Genomic DNA, 17,813 nt, shown 5'->3' with positions numbered 1-17,813 from the left:
CCGTCCCCTGAAATCTGACCCTGTCTCTGGGATTGGTCCTAACGATAGCCTCGCCGGGGATGCGGAATGTGATTGGCAGGGCGGGAGAGCGGCCGTGCAGGATTGGCGCGGACGGCGCCGCGGTGCATTGTGGGAAGGGAAAGCTGCGGCCGCGAGGAGTGAGGGGCTCATGGCGGCCATAGGCGTCCATTTGGGTTGCACCTGCGCCTCTGTGGCCGTGTATAAGGTGGGCCGCGCTGGGGGTTGGGTGGTCTCCAGCCGCTGGGCGGGCGGAGCCATCTCCGGTGCTGCTGTGGGGGGTGGGGTGCCGGGGTGTGTGCGGCACAGTCAGGGGCCCGGGATGAGTAACCCCTGGACAGCCCAGCCAGGGACGTAACGGATTCCTCCTCCCTCCCTTGGTGTTTTTGTGGGACCCACGTTACACGGGGCACCTGGGTGCAGTTCTCTGGGCTGGACCGGGCCGTACGGGGCACCTCACTATGTGCCAAAATGCAGTTCTGGTGTCAGCCGGGTGCTGTTAGCAGCAGAGCTCTTCAGGGGAGGCATTTAACTGTTAACACTCAAGGGAAAGATTTTGGTGTCATTGTAGATAGTTCTCTGAAAACATCCACTCAATATGCAGCAACAGGCAGAAAAAGAAAAAAAAAACCCAGAATGTTGGCAGTCATTAAGAGAGGGATAGATAATAAGACAGAAAATATCACATTGCTTCTATATAAATCAACGGTACGCCCACATCCTGAATGCTGCGTGCAGATGTGATTGCCCCATGTGAAAAATGATATATTATAGGGTTCGGCCGCCACGGTAAGCACCCTGGAGGGCCGGGCCAGTTTGCTTACCTGCTACATCCACAGGGTCGGCTGATCTCGGTTTCCACTGGCTGCGGTTTGCCATACCAGGCCAATAGGGGCTGCGGGAAGTGGCACGGGCCAAGGATGTGTTAGCCGCCACTTCCCGCTGTCCCCACTGGCCTAGAGTGGTGAACTGCGGCCAGTGGGAGCCGCAGTCTGCCGAATCTGTGGATGCAGCAGGTAAACAAACTGGCCTGGCCCACCAGGGTGCTTACCCTGGCGGGCCGTGTGCTAAAGGTTGCCAATCCCTGATATATTGGAATTAGAAAAGGTTGAGAAAGGGGTAACAAAAATGATTAGGCGTATGGAATGGCTGCCATATGAGGAGAAATTAATAAGACTGGGACTTTTCAGCTTAGGAAAGATGACTCGGGGGCGAGGAATATGATTGAAGTCTGTATAATCATGACTGGTGTGGAGAAAGTAAATAAGCAAGTGTTACTTACTCCTCATAACACAAGAACTAGAGGTCACCACATGAAATTAATAGGCAGCAGGTTTAAAACAAACAAAAGGAAGTATTTTTTCATGCAATGCACCATCAGTCTGTGGACCTCTGCCAGAGGATGTTGTGAAGGCAAAGACTATAACAGGGTTCAAAAAAGAACTTCATAAGTTCATGGAGGATAGGTCCATCAATGGCTATTAGCCAGGATAAGCAAGGGATAGTGTCCTTTAGCCTCTGTTTGCCAGAAGCTGAGAACGGGTGATGGGATGGATCACTTGATGATTACTTGTTCTATCAATGCCCTCTGGGGCACCTGGCATTGGCCACTGTCGGAAGACAGGATACTGGGCTAGATAGACCTTTGGTCTGACCTTCTGTGGCTGTTCTTATGTTCCCAATAGAGTATCTTGCTCTGCAGGATGGAATAATGAAATACTAAGCTCACTCATAGAGCACAGGTTTTTAATTGGCACCATTAGCTGTGTTTGGTAATAAACGTTGATGCTACATATTTCATTGCTAAGTTAGGTATGTTAATATTTCACTGAATGACTTCTCTCTACCTTTGGATGGTATATTTTGTTTTTAGGATGGCCGTGCAGATGTGGTTGCCAATGATGCAGGTGATAGAGTCACGCCAGCTGTTGTTGCTTACTCAAAAAATGAAGAGGTAATTTTTTTCCTCACTAGCAGTTTCGGCAGAGAGGAATGTCCATTTTTCATTTCATAATTATTTTTCCATTTTGCAGGTTGTTGGTTTGGCAGCAAAACAAAGTAGAGTAAGAAATATTGCAAATACAGTAGTGAAAGTAAAGCAGATTCTTGGGAGAAGGTAAGTGAATAGATACGAAAGAAAATATTTCATTTGAGGAGTATGTGTATTACAAATTGGGGATGTAAATAGCAAATGCTTATTTAACTCATATCTGTTCACAAGTCTTCTCACTAAAGCTGGTCTGCTAATGATATATATATATAATTTAAAATCTAAAGGTTAATCAATTTAATAATCTGGCTTTGATAAGAGAGGTCACTACATCCCTAAAATTGTCTCTGTTAGTTTCCTTTCTTTAATGAACTGTGGAATAAGAAGTTAGAGACTTTGAGTATTCTTTGCCTGCATTTGTTTGCAGAATCAAACTAGAATAAGACTTTGCCAATAGGTAATCCTCACACTTCATAACTTGCCCAGAATAATGGTGGGTTTGGCCTACTTGTCCACTGTGGTGAGGGCTCTTATTGCCAAGACTTCTGTATTTGTATGTGGAAAATGTTACAAGGGTTAAAATATACTGCAATGCGTTTACTGAATTATTACCTTGAATTTAAAGTAAAGTACAAGTAAATCCAGAAATTAACAAAGAACATCTTGTGAACTCCAGTGAACACAAAAATCAATCATCATTGCAAATTATCAAAGTTCTACTTTATTTGGTTTTAGTCCTGCCTAATAAAATACCCAACCGTGTAATCAGAGAGGTGACAAATAAGTCAACAAGAGAGATTTGTAACAGAATTCTTTATGGCAGATTGAATGAGAGAATCTACCTGTGGATAATCTGATTTTTATTTTGTTTTCCTTCTGGTGTAGATTTTAACAGTTAAACTTTCACTCATCTTCTAGAATAAGTTAATCCGTTTGTAACTGCTATGATTATTTATAACTGATATAACAAAAATTATATTGAAATATAGTCCTGAAATAAAAATCATGTTGAATGCAGAAGATACTGTTAATTGTTCAGATTGTATTTTTTATCCATGAGGGTAGCATTAAGTAAATAAGAAGTTACAGATATTTTTCCAGGGTGCACTTTCTTTTCTTTTTTTAAAATGTAATTTAGGCTTCGTCTGCACTCCGCACCTTTTAGCAACACAGCTGTGCTGCTAAAAGGTTCACAGTGTAGCTGAGCAAAGCGCTCCTGATGACAAAGCACTGTTCACACCGGTGCTTTTCGTCAGTAAAACTTTTGTCGTCAGGGTGCTGTGTCTTAATGTTTTTTTAAACACCCCTGAATGACAAAAGTTTTGCCGACAAAGTTCCAGTGTAGATAAAGCCTTAGAAAAGTTGCCCCTTTCTCTTGGGTTTTTCCATGACAAGGGTGGAGCCCCAGACCTGCTGTTTATTAATAGTAATTGCGACAGGAGTTTTGACTAAAATAAATAAAAGACAAGTGGAGCACATAGACTGAGTGTCATAAGCTGAAAAAATAAACAGCTAGATAGGCGGAACTACACGTCCAATGCCACCTGCAAAACTATCACTCTTAATTTGCTTTGACAGCCGTGGTGACCCACAAGCTGAGAAATATATTGCAGAAAGCAAATGTCCAGTAAGTATGATCCAATTTCTTTTTTCTCCCTAGAGTTGAAAAAATTTGCATTGATTCCATCATTTATTTTAATGTCATAAACACCTCATTACAGTGTCTTAGTGATCAGACCCACGTGGCACAATCTGAAGCTTTACAGGACACCATGTGTGATAGAAGCTTCTTTTTTAATGAGAGAGGTTTTGCTATATTCTGCTTCAAACCCTCTTTTTGTCTCTCTCTTGTGAAGTTAGAGCCATCCATTATATGTGGGTTCTCCCTTGGGTAGTATGTCTGAAAGAGAACTCCAGGGAGGGTGACTCTTTAATGCAGTCCAAGAGAATAGGTACTATCTTTTAAAAACATCATAAATAAATGCAGAAAATGCTCAGCATAGGAAGCATGAAATTAAAAATGTCTATTACACAAGCAACCACATTACTGAATCTTAAGACCACATTATCTTTGCTACTCGAAAGCTTTGTTGCACAGTAAGATTAAAAGAAAACTTTATTAAATCAAGATACTGGCCTGATCTCTATCTCAGGAGCTCACAGGCATGGGAGAGTCTGAGTAACAGATCAACGATGGACTGCTCTGTATCCAGCCCTTGCCTCACCACCTTCTTCCCACAGGAGTGACAGCCAGGTTGTGTTAATCCTTGACCGCCCATCTTGATAAATTCATGTAAATTGGGGCAAAAAATGAGATAATATGAGGGTCTCAAAGTCCTCCCTGTATGCCTGGGAGAAATTGTGTCTTAGTGCAACCTTCCCCAACATTTCCATGATGTTTGAGCTCCAGATCCTTAAACGTTTTTGCCCTTGTTTTTAAATGTTATGTGCCATGGGCCTGGATAATGTAAGATGTCTTTATGAGCCCCTCCTTGGTCAAATCTGTTGGGGAGCCTTCATACCATTTGAACTAAATACAAACATGAAAATGTTTCCTTGGTCTAGTTTTCTTTTCTGAGAGTGGAAACCAAGTTAGACATAAACATTAATTTTCATTACAAACAAAATGAGTCTTATCATTTCACATGCACGTATGTTGACTTTATTCCTAGGTCACTGAGAAGAATGGAAAACTCCAGTATGAAATAGATAACAAACTTGTTTGCCCGGAAGAAGTTGCAAAACTCATATTCAGTAAAATGAAAGGTAAATAGGGAGTAAAACTTTAAAAGTTATCAACACCTTCGCTATATTAAGGCACCTTTTTAAAATAGTAATATTTTAATCAACATGTTCTGCCTGTGTTTGTAAACAGAAACTGCTCAGTCTGCTTTGGGTTCCGATGCCAGTGATGTGGTTATTACTGTACCATTTGAGTTTGGAGAGAACCAGAAAAATGCCCTTGGGTAAGAAGAATGACTTTTCTTTTCACTTAGATGCAGGGGGATTGCTGATGGGTAGGGCCCTACCAAATTCATGGTCTATTTTGGTCAGTGTTGTAGTCCTAGGATTTTAAAAACCGTAAATGTCATGATTTCAGCTACTTAAATCTGAAATTTCACAGTGTTGTATTTGTAGGGCTCCTGACCCAAAAGGGAGTTGGGGGCGGAGGGGGTATCATAAGATTCACACACACAAGCTTCACATTGGGTCAGGACCCTCCCCTCATTTGAGAAATGCTGGTCTCCCCCATGAAATATGTATAGTATAGGGAAAAAGCACACAAAAGACCAGATTTCATGGAGGGAGACCATATTTCTTGTTCCTTGATGCGTTTTTCATGGATGAGAATTTGGTAAGGCCCTACTGATGGGATATGGAGACTTCCATATTTGGACCCCAATCCTGTAACTGATAGTGCATGGGCAGGTTGCTGTGCATCTATGGAGCCTTCACAGGTGTAGCAGTCTGATTGTCCACTAACAATTACAGGATTGTATGCATGCATCCGACGAAGTGAGTATTCACCCACGAAAGCTCATGCTCCAATACATTTGTTAGTCTATAAGGTGCCGCAGAACTCTTTACTGCTTTTACAGATCCAGACTAACACGGCTACCCCTCTGATAGTTACAGGATTGGAACCCCAGTTTGTTGGTTCAAATTTGATAATTCAAATTTGGTTATTATACACCGGCAATAACCAGGGGTAGAATCCTGGCCATGTAGAAGATAGTGGGAGTTTTGCTACTGACTTCAGTAGAAAAGACTTCACCCCAGAGGTTTTATCACCTGGTGACTGTTGTGTTCCACTTGAAATGCAAATGACATTGATGCTGTTCCTCCTTAAGTTTTTACATCATAAATCTGAGCATCACAATTGGCACCAAATTGCACCTTTATGGGCGATCTTACCAGGGAGATTAGATGCTGTATGAGTATGGAGACTGAACTCTTATCCCACCATGCTAGGTTTGAGGCATGCTGGCAGGACAGTACAGGGCCACTTGCTGTACCACTATTTATTCTTGTAGGGGTTCTTTCTCCAGGGCTGTCACTCCTTTTTATATTACACAAGTACAGGTCATTTAAAAAAAAAACAAAGTATTTTACTATAAGTCGAAATGCTCCAGCTTTTAGATTTAAAAAAAAATCAGATGCCAGATATCTATTAAAAATCCCTTTGGACAGTAAGCATTGTGAGTCTTAAACCAGCGAATGGTTTTTAAGAGTCATTGAGCAAAGCGCTTCTGAGGTTTTAGTGTTACTCAGAACATTTCAAACTCGCCAGTTAATCTGAAAGAGGCTACATTAGTTCAGTGGCTGTTACAAGATGCATATTGGAGTGTGTCAGAATGACTTAGAACTGTACTTCTGTTTCAAGCATAAAGGTAGTAGACTTTTACCTGGAAGAGATGAATTGTAGGAGTTTCAGAGACATTGAATTTTCAAGAGATTGATTTTTTTTTTTTTTGAAGCAATCAAGGTGATTTGGATCAGATATAAAACCAAACTTTCCTGCTATATCAGTGCTCAGAACAGTTGATGGGGATTTTTTCTGGAATGTTATCGGTTAGATTTTGTTCTTAAAGTTAAATCTTCTGCTGTCAAATAAAACAGTCAATTTCACTTTGTTATATTTTGGGTCAGAGACTCTAATGCATTGCAATACATTTTTCCTTGACACTTCATATATAATTAAGGCAGGGGATGCAGTAACAATTTGCATTATAGACAGGACTTTTAATAGTGTTCCTTGACTAGGCCAAAACCTTGAAAATATCATGTTATATCCGGGTAACATGGCTCTGTGGTATAGGTGCACTGATGAGGCCTCACTAATATGTACCATTACAGTGAGTGAAATGCAGACCTTTAGCTGTGGTGTTTCTTATCACAGGCAAGCAGCTGGGGCAGCTGGATTCAATGTTCTGAGATTAATTCATGAGCCATCTGCAGCTCTCTTGGCATATGGAATTGGACAAGATTCACCCACTGGGAAAAGGTAGAATGCTTTGATCTTCTTTCATGTGTGCTTTTTAAAATAGATTTAACTGTGGTTGCTTGAAAACTGGAGGTTTGATAAACAATAGTGATGTAATTATTAAGGCTTTATTATGACTATAAAAATGGGGAGATGTCGTGGTATTGTCATAACAATAAATGCAAAAATCATAACTTTGCTAGGAAATGCCCAGGGTACACAATATTATAGTTAACATTTAAGTTTGTCACTGGAATTTGAAAAGTTTTTATAGCTTTCATTTTCAATACAGATTTGTTTTAAATTACTTACGTGACTTTGAACTGATAACCATAATTAAAAACCCATACTGTGCTACACTGGATATGGAGAAAAATATGTACAAAAATTAAGTCTTGCTCAGTAGTGAGCTGTGATTGGATTGACAAAAGACCATGCCTACTTAACTTGAAAATAAAAACCAAAATGTAAGTCAATTTGTTATGGAAGTCATGGCAATAGTAAACATGTTACTCTTCTATCCAAATTTTAAGTTAATATATGTAACTTCTATTACATGAGTGTTCAAGTGCTGGACAAAATTAAAAAGTTGAGATCTGCCTATGCATCCATTTTCTATCCTGTTGTAAGTATAACTAGGGCTCGTAACTGCAAGTAAATGTTAGTTCCCAGTTATGCTCTGTTTAGTCATAGGCGGCTTGCTACTTGTAAGCGTGCTATCAACTGTTCTAATTCTTGGGGGAATACTGTAAAATAATAGCCATAGATATGATAGATGTATATATTTCAGTACTTCCAATCAAATGTTATTGACAAGCAATTTAAAAAACTTAATTTATATTGTGTGTATGTGTTTAGTTAGAAAAAATGAGTATGAGGAAATGTATATATTGTACTGATCTAGTTATCAGATTTTTTTGTTGTTTTGTTTTTTTTAACCTGGCAGCAATGTGTTGGTTTTTAAGCTTGGAGGAACATCGCTCTCTGTGACAGTTATAGAAGTAAATAGTGGAATATATCGTGTTCTTGCCACAAACACAGATGATAGTATAGGTGGTGTCTGTTTCACAGAAGCCTTAGCACAACATTTAGCTTCTGAATTTCAGAGGTAAGTGCTGAATATTTTACAGCTACAGAAAAACATACATTGCTATTAATGTTAGGACTACCTTTTTTTAAATTCTCTGCAGTGCCCCATTGTTGAAATAAGCTGTGTTGGAAGGGATGTTGCTCGTTACTCTGAGACAATACTAAATCAGTGGGCACCATGCTTCTGGATGTGCCATCTTCTAGATAAGATGTAAATCCAATGTTTGCACCAATTATGGTCTTCAAGGTTGTAAATTAAGCTCTTCAGGGGAGGGACTGTCATTTGCTGTTTGTGAGGTGCCTTGCATGGTAGGAACCTCCACCTGGTTGAAGGTTATAGGTCAGTGGTTCTCAAACTTTTGTACTGGTGACCCCTTTCACACAGCAAGCCTCTTAAGTGCAACACTCCCTTATACTTTAAAAACACTTTAAAATATATTAATACTGTTATAAATGCTGAAGGCAAAGTGGGGTTTGGGGTGGGGGCTCACAGCTCACGACCCCCCCCCCCATGTAATAACCTTGCGACCCCCTGAGGGGTCCCGACGCCCAGTTTGAGAACCCCTGTTCAAGGTGCTACCACCATATAAATATTGACTAATAATCCCATGCACTTTAGAAAAAGTAGGGTAGGGTGAATTCTAAGTTTCAGATGGATAACGTTCATTTTCTGACTCAAACTGGTGTGCAATGTTGCTGTAAGCTTTTTTTGTTTACAAGCTGTCTCATTCCAGCTCTGGGCTGTTGGAGTGTTTTGTTTTGGTTTTAAATAATGGCAGCTTGTATTAAGAAGTTGGTGAAACAATTGCTATATATTGTTCCTAATCATTTAGTCAAGTTTATAGAATGCTTTGAGATCTTTTGGATGAGGTTGTCACAACTTCTGTTTAATGTTTTTCTGTTTCTTGAAACAACCCTGATGATTGAACTTTAAATTGATTAGTTTCAGACATCTTTTACCCATATTACATTCATTTAGGTTAGGAGATTGTTCTGAGGAGAGATTGATGAAATCTGTACTTGTTAAAACACTAATTCCTGGCTTTCCCCAAACAGCACCGTAGAATGTGTCCTTTGCTTGAATTTGAAGCAGACATTTTGCTTTGTACATGTTGAATGTCATTCAGTGTGGCATTACAAGAATAATTTACTGAAGAATGGGGAAAGGAGCCACTTTAATACTAACCTCTTGAAAGCATTAATGTCTAATGTATTTTGTCTAAAACAGTTTCTCAGTCACCCTAAGACTTCTTTCTAATACAGATCTTATAAACATGATATAAGAGGAAATTCCAGAGCTATGATGAAGCTAATGAACAGCGCTGATGTTGCAAAGCACTCTTTGTCAACCTTGGGAAGTTCAAACTGTTTTGTAGACTCATTATATGATGGTCTGGATTTTGATTGTAATGTGTCCAGGTAAGGGTGATCCTTTTGAAATTACTTTTGATATTTTTATTAGGATTAATTCTAGGATTATATTTCAATTTTGATTTTGTTTTTTGGGTGTGTGTGTGTGGGGGGGAATTGAATTTCAGTGGCGGGGGAGTACTGAAGATGAAAACTGGGTTTTTGATCACGCATTCCTGCAATATCTAGAAGTCTCTGCTTATGTGAATAGTTCCATTGGCTTTAGTGTCAGATGAGTAAAGGCTGCAAGAATTGGGCTCTAAGTACTAAGGAAGGCTTCTAGCATTGCATTGCAGGTTCTGACTGTTGACTTTTGAAAAGGTCCCCCAGAATTTAGGTATACGTTTGGGAGCAGAATTTCATCTTTATTCCTTATGCACTATTTTCCAGACTTTTACTTGAAGGATGACTAGCCTAATATAGCATAATGCCATAGCATCTGACTTTATTGAAGACGAGGCTTGAAAACTTTACCAGAGACCTGCTGGCCAGAGCTAGATATCAAAGAAAAGTGTATAGGGAGCCCTGATTAGTGAGAGGTGTAGGGAGCTGGGATTTGTACCAAGTGTTCTGTTCCAAGGCCCTGCACAGAGTAAGTTCTGTCCCTTTTGCTGAGAGGGGCAGAAACTTTCTCTCCCTTCACGCCTCCTCATTTCTCTGGTGTGAGAATGGACTGTTTATATTACTCTACCCGTCCCTAGAGGCTTGCTTTTTTTTTTTTTTTTTATTTCCCTTTGGAGGCAGATTGTCCTCTGTGAATTCTGCTACTGCTCATTGCTTTCCCAGTTGGCAGTAGAAACAGAATAAAATAGGATGGTTGACAGTTTCTTAACTGAATAGCAGCAGTTCCATTTTGCTGCTGCAGCCTGGTATAAAAACAAATATAAAAACAAAAACAAAAAACTACCACAGTAGCAGAGACAAAGGAGCAGTCCATCTGCAGATTTTAGAAAAAACAGTTTGGATTGCTCTAGTTAAGCATTATGGACTAATATTTTGTTTTAATGAAAGTGATTCATTGTATACCTTTCAACCACATAGAACTTCCCCCGTCACCTTTGGCAAGCAGTATTCTCAAGCCCTGATTAAAGGTAGTAAAACATACTCGGGTCCACGGTCTACTTGCTTGTGAACATAAAGCGAGAAGTTGACAGTTAATTCTTAAGAACTCTTCTTACTTTTATCTGCAGAGGTGAAACAATGTGTTAGTGTTTCAGTGCGTCTTCAGATTAAAAATCAAAATTAGATTCAATTTTTCCACTTTGTCTCACCACCTTGTTGCACCCCACAACTTGCATATGGAGACTGTTTGTTTTCTGTGGACCATCTGGGGTATGTCTTTATAGGAGGAAAAACTCGCCCTGTAATTCTCTACTGGTGTACTGCCACTGATGGAGTTCATAGCATGCAGGCACTTTCTCCACCACATTATCTCATCAGGATTAATGTGTATTGGAGAAACTTTGGGTGGGACAAAACCAGGTTTTTTTGTATGTCTAAACTGCTGCATTTTTTTCGGCTGTTCTTCACAAAAACAAAATTGAATCCACAGCTTTCTTGGTATATTTGTGAAGCCATAATCCTTCTGAGACTCTTTCACATCAGTACATTGCTCCTGCTGTTACTTAACCCTACCAGTTCATGGCTGTGGAAACAGTATGTGATGGAAAATATCTTTCTCTTCCATTTTAACTGCTGATCCTTCCAACGGGTGAGAGATTGTATTTGTTGTTTACTTAGCATTTTCTCTCTATTTGTTAAACAGGGCCAGATTTGAACTGATTTGTTATCCACTTTTTAATAAATGTGTAGAAGCAATTAAAAAACTCTTGCAACAAGTTGGATTTACAGCAGATGACATTAACAAGGTAACAGTCTTTATTCTCAGGATGTTTATGAACTCATTTGGAAGAACACCTGGGGAATATATTAACAAGGAATTAGCCAATAGCTGTTAATTTCTGGAGCTCAAAGTATATTATTGTATGTGAAGCATTTTCTGGCTGCTAAATGTCATGATAGTTAAAGGTACACTTTACCCTCTGCGTGTATGTAGCTCTTATTACTGCTGAGGGGTATTGTGTTCACATTAAGGGAAGAACCTATCATACGCAAGACTTTGGGTTTATAAAAATTAAAGGATGACTAAAGCCTTAATGTTTAACTGCCCTTTTCATCTATGTAGCACATTGATAACAAATCCTTGATCAATTCAAGGAAACTAAAATCAGTTATATGATTTTTTTTTAATGTTGTGTTTTATATGCCTAAGCTGGGATAGGTACTGTACTAACCTTATCTAAAATGTTGTCTATCAAAAATCTTTTATACTTGGAGATTTATTATAACTAGTGATTTCATAGGTTTATTTTAGGTTTTTAAACATTCTTAAAATTTAAACCATGTACATTATATAACTGAGGGCTAAAAGTCTGTTCCAACACCCACTGAAGTCTGTGGAATTTTACATTTGTCTTCATCAGGAATTGGATTGTGCTCTGAATGTGTGAGAGGGGCTTTTTCGCATGTCTTTAAAGGAACTCCTGAGTTCTAGCTCATCTCTGAAATTTACTCTTTGACTGAGTAAATCACTTAACCTCTGCCTCACTGACCCATTAAATTGGGTTGGTATTTACCCAGATCACAAAAATATGAGCTGTTTAGCTAGAGTTAAAAGTGCCTTAAAGACGGAGAGGTATGTAAAGTATATATGTATATACGTATGTAATGTAGTAGTAAAAAAAAAATTTTTTTTAGATTTGCACATTTATATTGTAACTCTGCTTGCAGAACTCAAGATGAATTACAGTAATATTGCAGAATACTTGAGGCCAATAAGTCTGTTGTTCAGCACAAACGATACTACTGCATGCCACTAGGATTGCCATAGTCTGTGTTGCACATGTGACACCTGTTTAGTTACAGTGATAGTATAGAGAAGGGATGGCATCTAAGATGTAAAGTTCTGCAATAACTAACAGATCCTCTTAGCACAGTGGGAACTGATCCTTGAATGGGAACTGCAGGCAAAATAACACATCAAGGTATCCCACAGGGATTTGAAAGCTGTGAAAAGCTCACTTAAAATGATGCCTGCAAGTCTGAACTGAGCATAGTGTGTTTAAAAGAAATTTCTAACAGGAAATGGTGAGTGAAAATTGCAACATTAAATTTTTTAAAAGGAAACTACATTCAATGAATAAAACTGAAATGTTAAGTGTCTTTTAAAAATGAACATTTTTGATAAATGTTCTGCTTTTACCTTGCAGTAAAACTCTTGAGCTCTGTTTTATGTGAATAGTTGGCTGTCATGATTTTTTGCTTCATTTCCAGGTCTGGTTGGCCTCAGCTAAGACACTGTTGTTGTATTTTTTGGGGGGGATTTAAAGGGTTCTTTAACAATGTTTTTTTTTTTTTTTCCTGTATGGAATGCTGTTTTTTAGCTAGCTGACTAATACAGTAGGATGCCTTCTCCAGAAATGATTTCATGCTTGCAAGCTGTCTATCTTTTAAGATAAAAGCTAAGGATCCAGAGGTCAGGCAAAAAATAACGTGTTTTTTTTTATTGTAGCATTTCTGTGTGTTTTTTATACATTGTAGAGCAATTTAACCTTCCACAGTGTAGCTCCATGTTCACTTACATTCTGTAAAAGTTCTGAAGTCACTAAGGAATAATATTTTCTAGGTAGTTCTATGTGGTGGGTCTGCTCGAATCCCAAAGCTGCAACAGCTGATTAAAGACCTTTTCCCAGCTGTGGAGTTGCTGAATTCTATCACACCAGATGAGGTCATTCCCATTGGGGCAGCCACAGAAGCAGGGATCCTAGTAGGGAAAGAGAACCTCTCATTAGAGGAGGAGGCACTATCTATTGAGTGTTCTACCAAAGATATTCTAGTTAAGGTAAGTCTCAGTTTAATATTGAAACTTTTTTACTCCACTAATGCAAAAATTGATCAATATTGGTGGTGACTCAGTTGGAAATGTCGTATTCATTGATTTACAGGGGTGGTAGTCTCCAATAACCATTCTAGCACTAGCAATTACATTGCAACTTCCTACTAAATAAATCAACATGTAGGGCCTGATCCATAGCCTATCAAAATCAATAGACATACTGCTATTGATTTCATTGGGCTTTGGATCAAATCCTTCTTATGCTATAATAGCTGAATTTACCATTCTGTGTGCAGTATTTTTTTATAGCTGCAGTAGGAAATGCTGCAAATACTACCATGCTGCAGCATTTGCCTTTATTGTATTAATGCTCAATTATACTTTGAAGCAGTGACCACTGTATGTAGCCATCTGATAATTAAAAATCAGGTTTTGCTAGCTTAACTCTCATTGAGTAGAACTGGATAAAGCTATAGACTAATGTCTTTACATTTGACCCCTTCTGTAAAGTTCATGCAGACTTTTCTTGTTTGTTAGGGTGTAGATGAATCGGGGACTAACAAATTCACAGTGCTGTTTCCGTCGGGAACTCCCTTGCCAGCACGAAGGCAGCACACGCTGCTTGCCCCGGGAAATAATTCCTCTGTATGTCTTGAACTGTATGAGTCTCTAGGGAAAAATCCTGCAAAAGAGGAGGGCAAATTTGCACAAGTGAGTACATACAAGAAGTTAATATAAAATTTTTGCTGGGAATTATTTGGAAATTCAGTGGATGTACAAGAACAGACTTTTTGTTGGGAGGAGTGGTAGTCCCTACACCAGTCTCACTAGAAATTCCCTTTAAATCATTCCCATAAACAGATCATACTGAGTTTCCAAGCAAAGTATTTTTTTTAAAAAGGAATTCTACCTTTACCTAGCACCTTTATCATGCTGAAGAATCCTGCAAGTGCTTTGCAAGCTGTTTATATATGAGCACTGCTGAAATGCAACAAGCAACCAGCCCAGCAACTTACCTCACAATGGTAAATTAGGAGAGAGAACTTTTTTGGCCAGGAATGGTGGGGTAAATAGCACACAAAGTGCTACAGGATCTATTTAAGTCCACCTAGATTGGATAGGATCTTAGTTTCAAATACTGCTTTGAAAAACAAACACAGTAGAGTACCATGTAGCATATACTTCTGATTTAGAGAAGTTAAAAATCAGTCACGTACATCTAATACTCCCTGGATGAGTAGTGGTGAGGATTCAATGTTAGCTTAGTGGATAGAGCACTTGCTGCAAATCAACAGAATCCCTGAAGAAATGCCGCCTCCTAAAAGCACACTTTAGTTGATCTGCAGTCTGCAGAGTGCTGATCACCTCTAGCTGGAGGTACTTTCATACCACTTAGTAGACAAAGACAAAGGTTTTCCATAACTTGAGGTTTTGAGGATGGGAATGGGAGTATTCAGAAGTTCGCATAGTGAGTATTTTAGGACCTGATCAAAAGAGGTAGTGAGCATGCTCAACTGATACTGAAGTTAAAGGGAGTTGAAGGTGTGCTGCCCCTTTCAGGATCAGACCTTGCATAGTCTTTCCCATTTCAATGAGCTACCTTTACATGAAGTGACCTTAACAGAAGGGTAGAGCCCTTCCTGTGTGGACCCCTCTTGCACATACACATGGACTTACTGATTTGCAACCTACTTTGTATCTTAAATTACCAGTAATAAATTCTGAACAGAATAAATAACATTCAGCTTAATTACAGCATGTACAATTTTGATTATTTTTGGAAAATGCAGTACTTGTGATTTGGTCACCTCCATTTGGGAGAGTTACAATCACAGAAATGTAGGACTGGAAGGGACCTCAGTAGGTCATCTAGTCCAGTCCCTTGCACTTAGGTAGTAGTATCCCTGACAGGTGTTTATCTAACCTGTTCATGAAACCTCCGGTGACAGAGATTCTACAACCCCCCTTGGTAATATGCTCCAGTGCTTAACTGCCCTTAGTTAGGAAGTTTTTCTTAATCTGTAAGATAAATATCCCTTGCTGCAAATTAAGCCCATTACTACTACTCCTTATCCAGAGAACAGGACAATAATTTATCACCATTTTCTTACCTATTTGAAGACTTGTGTCAGTCTTCTCTTCTCCAGACTAAACAAATCTTTTTTTTTTCCCCCCAGACTTTCCTTATAGGTCATGGGTTTTCTTTTGTTTTTTTGAAGTTTTAAAAAAATAGTCATTTTTATTGCTTTCCTCTGGACTTTGTCCACATCTTTCCTGAAGTGTGGTGCCCAGAACTGGACACAGTTCTCCAGGGGAGGCCTTATCAGTGCTGAGTAGAGTAGAAGAATTACTTCTCATGTCTTGCATACATCACTCCTGCTAATACATCCCAGAATGATGTTCTCTTTTTTAGCAAAAATATACATTGTTGATTCATCTTTAGTTTGTGATCCACTGTAACCCCAGATCGTTTTCTGCAGTACTCCTTCCTAGGCAGTCATTTTCCATTTTGTATTTGGGTAACTGATTATTCCTTCCTGAGTGTAGTATTTTGTATTTGTCTTTACTGAATTTTATCAGACTATTTTTCAGTTTGTCAGCTGAGTTTAGGTTCTTGTTTTAAATTTCTAGACTTTCGAGAGACAGCAGCAGAATAGGCAAGTGAGCAGTGGCCTAGAAAGTTAGAGCAAGGGATTTCATTCCTAACGACTAATGCAGGGGTAGGCAACCTATGGCACAGGTGCCGAAGGCGGCACACGAGCTGATTTTCAGTAGCACTCAGACTGCCAAGGTCTTTGCCACCAGTCTGGGGGGCTCTGCATTTTAATTTAATTTTAAATGAAGCTTCTTAAACATTTTAAAAGCCTTATTTACTTTACATACAGCAGTAGTTTAGTTATATATTATAGACTTATAGAAAGAGACCTTCTAAAAATGTTAACGTGTATTACCAGCATGCAAAACCTTAAATTAGAGTGAATAAATGAAGATTCGGCACACCACTTCTGAAAGGTTGCCGATCCCTGGACTAATGTATTTCTGGAATTTGCACACAAGGTCTGTTCACATGCTTAGCTTACTTTGTATCAGTGCATATAATCAACTTTAGCCTTTTTTTTTTTTAACAGATTGTACTCCAGGATTTAGATAAAAAGGAAGGTGGTCTTCATGACATATTAACTGTTCTCACTATGAAAAGGTACGAGAAATCCAGAATACTTCCTTGTCTGTGCATTAACTCACTGAGTGTCTATGAAAACTACATTTGAGAGAAATAGACTTTTTTTTTCTGCTGCTGAACTTCATCTGAGAATTGATTATATTTATTTTCTCTCTAAGAAAGAACAGCAGTTAATTATTTGTGGGGCTCTTGCAACAGGGGAATGAATTTGTGGCGAATCTTTGGTTTATCTTTTTCTGCCTTCCCCAAAAGTAATGTTAATGTTGATGCTTGATGTCCCTAAATAAAATTTTCATACATGCTTTGTTGAGATATATTTTCAAGACTTCTGGTGTACAATCTGTAAATATTTATTTCTCTCTTGCTTAGGGATGGATCCTTACATGTTACCTGCACAGATCAAGATACAGGAAAATGTGAAGTCATCACTGTTGAAGTGGCATCATAGTTTCATTTGAAAGGAGACTTTTTTTGTTGGCTTGTTTCCCTAGTGGATGGGGGGGGGTGTTTGTTTTAAATATTTTTTAATGAGCCATTGCAGACTGGAATTAATTAGATAAAAGATTTGGTGCTGAAATGCCGTTATTTATTTTGAGATATAGACCCTTTTGGAACTGTTGATACATCAATCATAAACAGCCAACCAGTGAACAAGCAAAAATCAGTCACCAGTTTGTAGATGGGTCTGTAAAGTTTGTACCAACTTGTACCAAAACTTCAGTAATGAAACTACTTCTAAAGACTGGCAAGGTGTGATCCCTTTTGGAGTTGGGAGTCCTGAAAGCAGGTTTCACTGTTCAAGCTAATGTCAAATGGCATTGTGATCACTCTGTGGAAAACCTGTGTGAGGGAAGACATTTGTGTGTATTTATTTACTTATGGAATAGCAATAAAATATGGTTTTATATACCTGTTGATGCACACTATACTTAATGGCGTGGATGCAGACAGATTTCTCAAACCTAATACGGTAAATTCAGAGCACTACTTGGTTTATGGTGGATAGAAACTTTCATGTGTTCTGCTGCTTAAAGAGTACAATAGGTATAATAATTGAGTTAACCAGACAAGTGTAATTTTTACAGTATTTGGGATCCAAGTTTAGAGAGGCTGAGCACCAGCAGTTTTCAATGATACCAGTTCACATTGATTTCAGATCAGTACCAATTCAATTTAAGTAGGAGAAATTTTAAACATTTAAAGTTATAACCCTGATTGATGCAGTAGTACTTCACCTTGACAATAG

The 17,813-nt window shown here is 38.8% G+C and overlaps 1 protein-coding gene across 2 annotated transcripts; it reads left to right on the top strand.

Annotated features, from left to right (window-relative positions):
* Positions 1-141: 141 nt before the first annotated feature.
* Positions 142-17,476, top strand: HSPA14 (heat shock protein family A (Hsp70) member 14). 2 transcript variants are annotated; one of them, XM_030564797.1, is made up of 14 exons: positions 142-226; positions 1,892-1,972; positions 2,052-2,134; positions 3,587-3,635; positions 4,681-4,774; positions 4,884-4,974; positions 6,909-7,013; positions 7,939-8,100; positions 9,345-9,500; positions 11,257-11,359; positions 13,177-13,392; positions 13,924-14,097; positions 16,515-16,585; positions 16,937-17,476. In XM_030564797.1, exons 1-14 carry the CDS (start codon positions 170-172, stop codon positions 17,013-17,015), a joined length of 1,521 nt encoding a protein of 506 aa, XP_030420657.1. In that variant the 5' UTR covers positions 142-169; the 3' UTR covers positions 17,016-17,476. The 2 variants fall into 2 exon arrangements, with proteins under 2 accessions (XP_030420657.1, XP_030420742.1); XM_030564882.1 differs by lacking the exon at positions 13,924-14,097.
* The last annotated feature ends 337 nt before the right edge of the window (positions 17,477-17,813 follow it).

The sequence above is a fragment of the Gopherus evgoodei genome, chromosome 1 (genome assembly GCF_007399415.2).
Source record: "Gopherus evgoodei ecotype Sinaloan lineage chromosome 1, rGopEvg1_v1.p, whole genome shotgun sequence".
NCBI lineage: Eukaryota > Metazoa > Chordata > Testudines > Testudinidae > Gopherus > Gopherus evgoodei.
Note: the sequence above shows the minus strand (reverse complement) of the source record. Positions and strands in the feature narration are given on the sequence as shown.

Excerpts from the sequence above, each read along its gene's own strand:
- HSPA14 (XM_030564797.1), top strand. The coding sequence starts at position 170 with ATGGCGGCCATAGGCGTCCATTTGGGTTGCACCTGCGCCTCTGTGGCC. Across the intron at positions 4,975-6,908 it reads AACCAGAAAAATGCCCTTGG|GCAAGCAGCTGGGGCAGCTG; the intron begins GTAAGAAGAATG and ends TTCTTATCACAG. Across the intron at positions 7,014-7,938 it reads GATTCACCCACTGGGAAAAG|CAATGTGTTGGTTTTTAAGC; the intron begins GTAGAATGCTTT and ends TTAACCTGGCAG.